General features: G+C 34.1%; 1 protein-coding gene across 2 annotated transcripts; it reads left to right on the top strand.

The window, feature by feature from the left end:
• Window positions 1–488: 488 nt before the first annotated feature.
• On the top strand, window positions 489–8,299 carry LOC143058171 (uncharacterized). 2 transcript variants are annotated; one of them, XM_076231638.1, is made up of 4 exons: window positions 489–625; window positions 1,069–1,595; window positions 4,113–4,264; window positions 7,430–8,299. In XM_076231638.1, the coding sequence occupies exons 1-4, from the start codon at window positions 582–584 to the stop codon at window positions 7,760–7,762; spliced, it is 1,056 nt and encodes a 351-aa protein (XP_076087753.1). In that variant the 5' UTR covers window positions 489–581; the 3' UTR covers window positions 7,763–8,299. The 2 variants fall into 2 exon arrangements, with proteins under 2 accessions (XP_076087753.1, XP_076087758.1); XM_076231643.1 differs by having other exon boundaries at window positions 495–621.
• Window positions 8,300–9,729: the final 1,430 nt, after the last annotated feature.

Below are 9,729 nucleotides of genomic sequence, written 5' to 3'. Positions count from 1 at the left end.
AAGTAAACCATTAAATAGTATTTATGTCCGCAACAATTTCAAACTATTATGGAAGACAAAATAATCAACGACAACCAATGAATTACAAGCTCTTTGCATTGGATAGGCACATTCAAAATAGGTTGAATTGAGGTTCAACATGTTTGTATGCGCTGTACCCTCTTAATCGTAGACCGGAATATAGCTGTACAATAATGAAACAACTGTACCCTATAGCGACAACGGCTTGCCCGCCTCATAATTTATTACTTTTGAAATTCATTTGTCATTTGTCTTTAAATTTATTGACCTAGTTTAATACGCTCACAAACAAAATGTAATGAACTTTTTAAAGTTTCTTTTATCCTTTTATACATTTCGCGGTATATAATTGAATTTCTATAAATATCTTTCATATTCATGAATATTAAAAAAAAAATAGTTCAAGAACTATTTATAGTAAATGATATTGAGTAAAGAGGTTTAACCAAGCTGATATTCATATTCATTTGTAGTTTCGTTTTCGGTTGACAACAGTTGTGAAGTAATGACAGTAGTATAAAAGAATGGTGTCATAAAATCAATATATACATTTTCGAGAAATGCGAATGCTCTTGGTACAACGTATGATTTTCTGCACATGTTTGTAAGTTTTTCACTGAATTCAAATGAGGAGATTGACAAGGATCATGGTAATGAGAGGACTTGAAGCCAGGGGAAATGGGGGAGGAGTGCGAGTGAAATAGGGATATTCTGGGGAAATTTTTAGAACGATTCTCGTCTGGTAGTTGGGGAAGGGAAGTATAATTGGGAGTAGAGGGGAAGGGAGTTGGGGTAAAGAAGTAGTATCGGGGATCTCATATCCCCTCTGAAACTCAAGGTTACCTTAAATTTAAATTCTATTTATACTCGAATGCAATTAATTTATCTTTTAAACTATCATGAATGTAAGAAGAAAATTTGTGGACAGTCACAACAACGACTTTTAACATTTTCTGGAAACCAAACCTGTTTATTTGAAAAAAAGATTACGTGAAGTCATAAAGAGACATCGAGATTATTTACGAATACAAAATTATACTTTTCCAGAGCAAAGAAAAACAGGATGAGTGGAAACGCTAATAATCGTCGGTATCAGGGCGAAGGAGCGGGCCAAGCTTCAGGGAATTCTTCCCGTCACGTGACAAACAGAGGAACAAATAACAGACAAAGACGAGCTAACAGACCCAGCAAATTTGAAGATGTTTCTTTTAATCAAAGAGACGAATACGAGTATGGAAACACTAGTTATCCGTATCAGGACGAAGGAGCACATCAAGGATATGGGACTTCTTCCGCAAGTGAAGAATATAATTACACGCCATACTGGAGATCAAATGACAGATATTGGCAATCTAACAAAACCAGAAAATACAACGAGTTTCGTCCAAATCAAAGAGGTGTACATGGGAATGCAAACAAAAGTAAAAACTCTTCTCTACGACAAAAAGCAATGCAGGAATTTGAATTCTTTTGGGGATCAGACTTTCCTTACAGTCAGTTTTACCCATGTAAATTTACTGTCGATGACATAACTTTCAATTGTACTGAACAGTTTATGATGTACAGCAAAGCAAGTAAGTCATGCAACAGTAATTAGTGTAGTATTGGGTGAATTTGTCTTGAAAACAGGTATTTGTTTTTATTTTGGGTTTTCAATTAATTGTTGAACATTGATTTAAAAGAAAATTTGATGTAATATCACATTTGGAACTATTTAACACCGAGAATGTAATACTATTCGTGGTCTCGTGGTAAGTACGGATATACATTTATCTTACTATCTATTTATATTTCTTGGAATATCAGACACGTTTAGACCATGAGTATTTAGTATATGGCGTTAGTGGGAGTGTTTTATTTTGATATTGGGGTAGTAGCAGTGTTGCGTGCCTTTTAAGAATACTACCATATGGTAAATTATGTAAATGTCCAAAAAAGAGAATATTTAAATGTAAAAAGAAAAGGCGCAAGCCAGGGCCGACCTTGCAAGGGCTGTATATAACGTTGAAGAAATCTGAAACACATGCAAGTTAACAAGGTGTGGTTATTGTTAGTAGGTTCTTAAGGACGTTTGCTTGTCATGTTTTGGAATTTTGTCAGATTTTCAAAATCCTATGGATTTATCCATTTGAATGCCTTATAAACTTTTACCCATGGACCCATTTTTCTTTTTGGGGAAGACGGCTTCAAGCCGTCAATCCCCAATGGGGTTGACCAGAGTGACATTCCCTCACATCATTCATTTTGTTTTTATAGTGTGGAAAACCCCCCAACATATCTTACTAAGAATGATGAGACGGGGAGACACAAATGAATAAATTGACTTTAAACACTTTTTTACACATTTCCCTTCTGTTTCTCTCGAAATTATCGTATATCGAGCTCTCCTTTATACTATTTACGTTTCTTTTACAATCCGGAAAAATCAGTATGACGAGATATTCTAAATATGTCCAATCTACATTATATTTTATAGTGACGTCATTGTTGGAATGCCACACTACGCATAAGCAGGGATATCCTTCACTGGTTATTTACACCATTCTCAAAGATTGTGCACTTATTAAAAAATAGTATTTGTTGAATTTAAACATAATGATGTTTGCTGTAGATGATTTAAACATCAACATGCAATACTTTAATTTGTAGGTCAACAACTTTCAAAGTAAACAGGAAGTCCGAGGGGCTACATGAGATCGGGGAGAGAAACGATCTTTTCCGTTTTTTCTGTAAAACTCTGTTTTGAGAATCTTCCTCCAATTCAGGAGCACCTCAATTTATGAGCTAATTATCCACTAAAATAAACACTTAAAATGTGACATTTAGTATATGATGAGTAGTCTTTCATTAAAACTATATTTTGTGTACCAACATAATCATTGTAATAGTTACAAAAAAATTACAAATGTTGCATTTTGTAGTTTAAACCTATTTATTCATGAAATTTTACAAATATTTCAAAATGTAGGATTTGGAAACAATCTTCACACAGTTTAAATCAATCATATTGTTATTTTTATTAGTACCTGTATTCCTGTGATGAGAGATATAACTGGGAACTTTATCAATGAAAAATTAAAACTGAATAGATTTTTCAGTCCTAACTTTCTTAAGAAAAAAATTAAAAATTTTAAGAGTACTGTCACAAAAAATGGAAAATGGCCCTAGCCTACAGTTCAGTCGTACACTAATAAGATTTCAAAAATAATTGTAGTTGTTGTTAAATGACAGAATTCAACTAGTTGAATTTTAGATAATTTAAAACTATCAACTTTAATTGAATGTTTAGATTTAAAAGATGCAGATCTCTTCCATTGGTCTAAATTGAATCCTAAACTAAAGAAACGAAATTACATTAAACAACAATTGATTCCAATAGTGTCAACCTTCCACATGTTCTAGCTGTTCTTTTTTTCATTCTTTATATGAAGACTATCAAAAGATAACCCCCCCCCAAAAAAAATGAAATAGAAACAAGGGCCGACTTTCCCCTCAGAGCTATTCAGCTCTTTGATTTATAAATCTTTTACATGTATAATTATAAGCCATTTGTAAAAGTCTTATGAAATCTTATTTTTCAATAGCTTTTGAGAACTTAAACTGGTCAATGATAAAGCTATGAAAAAGTCAAGAGAGAACATTTTCCCGCCAATCCTTACTACTAAGGACACTGCTGTAATAAATATAAGACTAAAGTGTAGCCAGGCAACGAAATTTTTCAATATTAATTCCTTGTTATTTCAGTATAGATTATCGTAAGATATTTGCAGCAAGACACACTGTGGTCCCTTTAGGCGAGTAAGCGCAGCGAATGAGATAGAAAGCTTCACATTGTGTCGAGCTGCTGATATTTTACGACATCTATACGAAGAAAACCCGACTATCTGTTTACCGTTCGAATACTAGTCTTTTCACCTTCCTTAGAAGTTTTACCTCCTATACTTCAAATGCGTTGTTTTTCTTTCATAACCAGTGATGTTCAAATAACAGACTAAGTGGTCATGACCATGTTGTGAATACACACATTTTGAATGTTTGCAGAAAAGCCCTCATGGAAGTATTTCACATTTTCTTTTTCTTCTCATTTTCAGTGTTGTTTAAGGACAAAGAGGTTGCAGAAAATGTACTTAAGGAAACGGATCCTCTTAGACATAAAAAATTAGGGCGACAGGTTAAATATTTCAACCAAAAAACCTGGGATGCACATTGTTCGGCAATCGTTGAGCGAGGAAATAAAGCAAAGGTAATTAGTCGTCTGCTACTTAACGTATAAAACGTCTTTAGTGACATATAGTTTGCAGTTGGTAAACGTCTGTAATAAAATATTTCATTGATATTCAGAACAATAGCAAACTTGTTTTAAAGCGGAAGAATAATTTCCTCCTCCTCCTTTTGTTAGTACGTCGATTGTTGTATGTTTAACGTCCAGTGGCATATATTACATGCATATCCAGGACACTAACACATTTATACAATAGGTATGTTATGCATGGTATGTCGACCAAGAAAAATGGTTGTGGAATGCGATAGGAAAATTATGGTATTTAAGATAGGGACACAAAACGCGTTTAACGTCCTCATTCCATCCGGTCGTGACTGCGTATTTATAAATCCCGCTTAGCAAGACGGACACCCTCTTTTACAGCAGCAGTAAAAAAAGTTCAGAGATAACCATGTTTCTATACCATCTACGTGATTCTAAATTTCAAGGAGTGAACAATATTTCATCCGGATAAATTTCAGGGGTACTCAAATACACATGCTATAACGGAACTTGTGTAGGAGTTAATATTACCTCATTACAAGCGTTTACATATGTTGAACCTCAAACTAGATTCGTTGATAAAAGATATGTGGAAAAGATTTAAATATTTTTTTCTATGTTCCGATCCCTCCCACAGAAAGAGGGAAAAACCAACTCGCTCGCGCAATCAATCAATATCAATACAAAATTAAAATGAGATGCATATCTTCATTTGGTTAAATGTAATTCTGTATATATATATTTGTTATATTCTCTGTTATTATAAAAACGTTTGTAGATGTAGATAAAAAAAAATCTATAGAAAAGGTTTAGTTAAATATATTATATATACTGACAAACAGCATGTTTTATTTCTTTCGAAAGAAAATGAATATATTAATTGAATGTTTACCATAAATGAAACTTTTGTGCACCTTTTTAGCTCACCTGGCCCAGAGGGCCAAGTGAGATTTCCTCATCACTTGGCGTCCGTCGTCCGTCGTCGTCGTCGTCGTCGTCGTCGTTAACTTTTACAAAAATCTTCTCCTCTGAAACTACTGGGCCAAATTTAACTAAACTTGGCCACAATCATCATTTGAGTATCTAGTTTTAAAAAGGTGCCCGATGACCCGGCCAATCGCTAAAAATATAACATAGGGGTAAAATGTAGATTTTGGCTTATAACTCTAAAACCAAAGCATTTAGAGCAAATCTGACAAGGAGTTCACTTGTTTGTCAAGTTAATAACTATCTACCCTGAAATTTTCAGATGAATTGGACAACTGGTTGTTGGGTTGCTGCTCCCAAATTGGTAATTTTTAAGGAAATTTTGCCGTTTTTATACGACCGCAAAAATTTTAATTTTTTGGTCGTATATTGCTATCACGTTGGCGTCGTCGTCCTGCGTCGTCGTCGTCGTCGTCGTCGTCCGAATACTTTTAGTTTTCGCACTCTAACTTTAGTAAAAGTGAATAGAAATCAATGAAATTTTAACACAAGGTTTATGACCACAAAAGGAAGGTTGGGATTGATTTTGGGAGTTTTGGTCCCAACATTTTAGGAATTAGGGGCCAAAAAGGGCCCAAATAAGCATTTTCTTGGTTTTCGCACTATAACTTTAGTTTAAGTGAATAGAAATCTATGAAATTTTGACACAAGGTTTATGACCACAAAAGGACGGTTGGGATTGATTTTGGGAGTTTTGGTTCCAACAGTTTAGGAATTAAGGGCCAAAAAAGGGCCCAAATAAGCATTATTCTTGGTTTTCGCACAATAACTTTAGTATAAGTAAATAGAAATCAATGAAATTTAAACACAAGGTTTATGACCACAAAAGGAAGGTTGGGATTGATTTTGGGAGTTTTGGTACCAACAGTTTAGGAATAAGGGGCCCAAAGGGTCCAAAATTGAACTTTATGTGATTTCATCAAAAATTGAATCCTTGGGGTTCTTTGATATGCTGAATTTAAAAATGTACTTATATTTTTAATTATTGGCCTAGTTTTCAAGTTGGTCCAAATGGGGGTCCAAAATTAAACTTTGTTTGATTTCATCAAAAAATGAATAAATGGGTTCTTTGATATGCCAAATCTAACTGTGTATGTAGATTCTTAATTTTTGGTCCAGTTTTCAAATTGGTCTACATTAAGGTCCAAAGGGTCCAAAATTAAACTAAGTTTGATTTTAACAAAAAATAAATTCTTGGGCTTATTTGATATGCTTTATCTAAACATGTACTTTGATTTTTGATTATGGGCCCAGTTTTCAAGTTGGTCCAAATCAGGATTCCATATCAAGTATTGTGCAATAGCAAGAAATTTTCAATTGCACAGTATTGCACAATAACTCCATTAGAAATTTGAATTGATATCAGTTTTGGAAAAAGGGAAACAGGGATGTGAAAAAAAAATTTAAATTTTTCTCATTTCAGATTTCATAAATAAAAAGAAAATTTCTTCAAACATTTTTTTGAGAGGATTAATATTCAACAGCATAGTGAATTGCTCAAAGGCAAAAAAAAATTTTTAAGTTCATTAGACCACATTCATTCTGTGTCAGAAACCTATGCTGTGTCAACTATTTAATTTTAGATTTAAATAAGTTTGAAGAAGAAATCTTTAATTGATTTGTAAAATCTTGACATTTGTTTTGTGTAAAAAAACCCATGTAATGTCAAAAATTTGATCACAATCCAAATTCAGAGCTGTATCACGCTTGAATGTTTTGTCCATACTTGTCCCAACTGTTCAGGGTTCGACCTCTGCGGTCGTATAAAGCTGCGCCCTGCGGAGCACCTGGTTGGTTATTATTTTGAATACTGTTCTAGATAGAGATAAACTTTAAACAGCAATAATGTAAAGTAAGATCTAAAAAAAAGTCAACATAACCAAAATGGTCAGTTGACCCTGAACGAGTTATTGCCCTTTATAGTCAATTTTTAACAATTTTCATTAATTTTGTAAATGTTTGTAAATTTTTACAAAATAATTTCCTCTGTATCTAAAAGGCCAAGTTTATTATAGACAGAGAAAATTGTAAGTAGCAAGAATGTTCAGTTAAGTAAGATCTACAAACACAGTTTTTGTCATGAATCCACATGTGTCCTTCATAGACCAAGGTGAGCGACACAGGCTCTTTAAAGCCTCTAGTTTGTTTGTGTTTCAGTTCTCTCAGAATGCAGAACTTAAGGCAAAAATTGTTGAGACTCATCCTAAAACTATTGTGGAGACCAGTCCACATGACAAGATATGGGGTATTGGACTTCATAAAAATGACCCCTTGGCTTGGGACAGGTCAACATGGAAAGGACTGAATTTACTTGGACAAGCTTTGACGAAAGTGAGAGATGAGATAATAAAGGAAGAGAACGAGGGAGTGAGAGATGAGATTAAAGAGGAAGAGAAAGAGGGAGCGAGAGATGAGATTAAAGAGGAAGAAAACGAGGGAGCGAGAGATGAGAGAATAGAAAAAGAGAACGAGGGAGCGAGCGAGAGATGAGATAATAGTCGAGAACAAGCGAGCCAGAGATGAGATAATAGACGAGAACGAGGGAAAGAGAGATGAGATAATAGAGGAAGAGAGCGAGGGAGCTAGATCTTAACTCATCATATTTTTTAAATTGTTCTATGTGAACTTGAGGGATCTTACACTGACAAGATATTGATGCATTAAAGGATTAAAATGGCCTCCTTTTTAGATTAATTCATACATTTTTGTATAAATCAAAATTATCAGTCGAAAAGGTGTTTTACAATGATCACCAGTTCAGTTGATTCCTAAATTACCAATAAACATATTCTACATAGTGTGGTATAAGTTATAACGCCAGGCTATGCGTAGGAACGATTTTGACTCTTTTCAGTATGTTCTTTTTAACCGGACCCGATTGTGTGGTGTTACATCAAACAAAGTCTACCCGGAAGACAAAGTAACATAACTTAAAGCACTTGTTGATTGTTTCTAGGTCCTCATCGTGAATGTGTATATAAAATGTACTTGTATAATTCATAATAAAATATTGTTTACGCCAAAGTCTACCCGAATTGTTTCAGTTTGATAAGAAATCTGCTCCGGTTCTAGGAGCCGTCTTAAACTTACATTGAGGGGATAGCTTTTTTTTCTCCGTGGTGAAGCACACGTTTACCAGTATACAAATCCATCTATATACTTTAATGTTAATGTTTAATTATGTCTATAAGTTAAACAGTTTCAAAGACAAGTGTGTGTTGAAGGCCTCGCTGTGACTTTGAGATGAAGAAGAGCAATTAAATTGATTTTTTTTGCGTTTTTTTGCTGTGCATGTACTGATTTAATGTCATGGATGAATACCCCCATATCTATTTTTTCTAATCTATTAAACGGCCCTATTAAACATGATGCACAGTGTAGAGAAATGAACCTAATCACACAACTTTAACCTTGATCACTGATCCTTAAAATGAGGTCGAGGTCAATTGAAACCAGTCTGACGGACTTTTAAACTTTGCATGGAACCTGTAGACCAAATATAGAATGAAATTCAAAACAGTGTGGCTATGGCCATTGATTGACACATTAAATTCATCCATTGACTGGGACAATTTACATGAACGTTTGTCTAAAACGACCACTGTTCACGACGTACCTACGATAGACATTTAAACTGTGGGGTCACCAAAGGTTTCTTAACGTTTCAATTATAAAATAATTCAAAAAATTAATCAGAAATAACCTTTATGTTTTGATTTATATAATTGATATAAATCAAAACATCGTGTTATTTCTGATTAGTTTTTCGAATTACTTTATTAAGGTGTTGAGAACCTTTGGTGACCCCATAGTTTAAGTGTCTTTAAAAAGTACATAGTGAACAGTGGTTGTTACATACAAACGTTCACCTAAATTGTCCCAGTCAATGGATGAACTTAATGTGTCAATCAATGGCCACAGCCACACTGTTTTGAATTTCATTCTAGTTATACATTACTCATAACAAGTGAGAAACTCGCATGACAGCAGCTGAAACATGAAAATGAAATAAAGGGCAATGGACATACATGTATAACTGACGAAAAAGTCGTAACATAAGGATTATGCAAATAACATATGAAGCAACCAGGTCTTCTTCCTTCTGGAAATTTCACCGTTATACAAATAGCTTACTCCATCACCGCCGGATAGACATCTTCACTAGCCAAAGGTTACGATTTAGTCTCCTCCTTTTCAGGAGAGGAAGGGATTGGAACGTAACCCTTGGCTTGCGCAGATGTCGTATAGTAAAACATCAGTATCGCATACTGTGGCAGGCCAGACAAAATGAAAAATACAATACGTCAATATTGTCTGTTAACCTCCTAGACACAAAAATGACAAACAGCAACCAATGATTTACAAGATCGGCACTTGGGACAATCACATACAAAATGTGGTTTGGTTAAAAATATAAAATAAAGAGAATAGGTATGATTGTAATTGGAAACCTATCC

This window comes from Mytilus galloprovincialis, chromosome 1, assembly GCF_965363235.1.
Source record: "Mytilus galloprovincialis chromosome 1, xbMytGall1.hap1.1, whole genome shotgun sequence".
NCBI lineage: Eukaryota > Metazoa > Mollusca > Bivalvia > Mytilida > Mytilidae > Mytilus > Mytilus galloprovincialis.
This window is presented reverse-complemented; position numbering and strand designations above follow the sequence as displayed.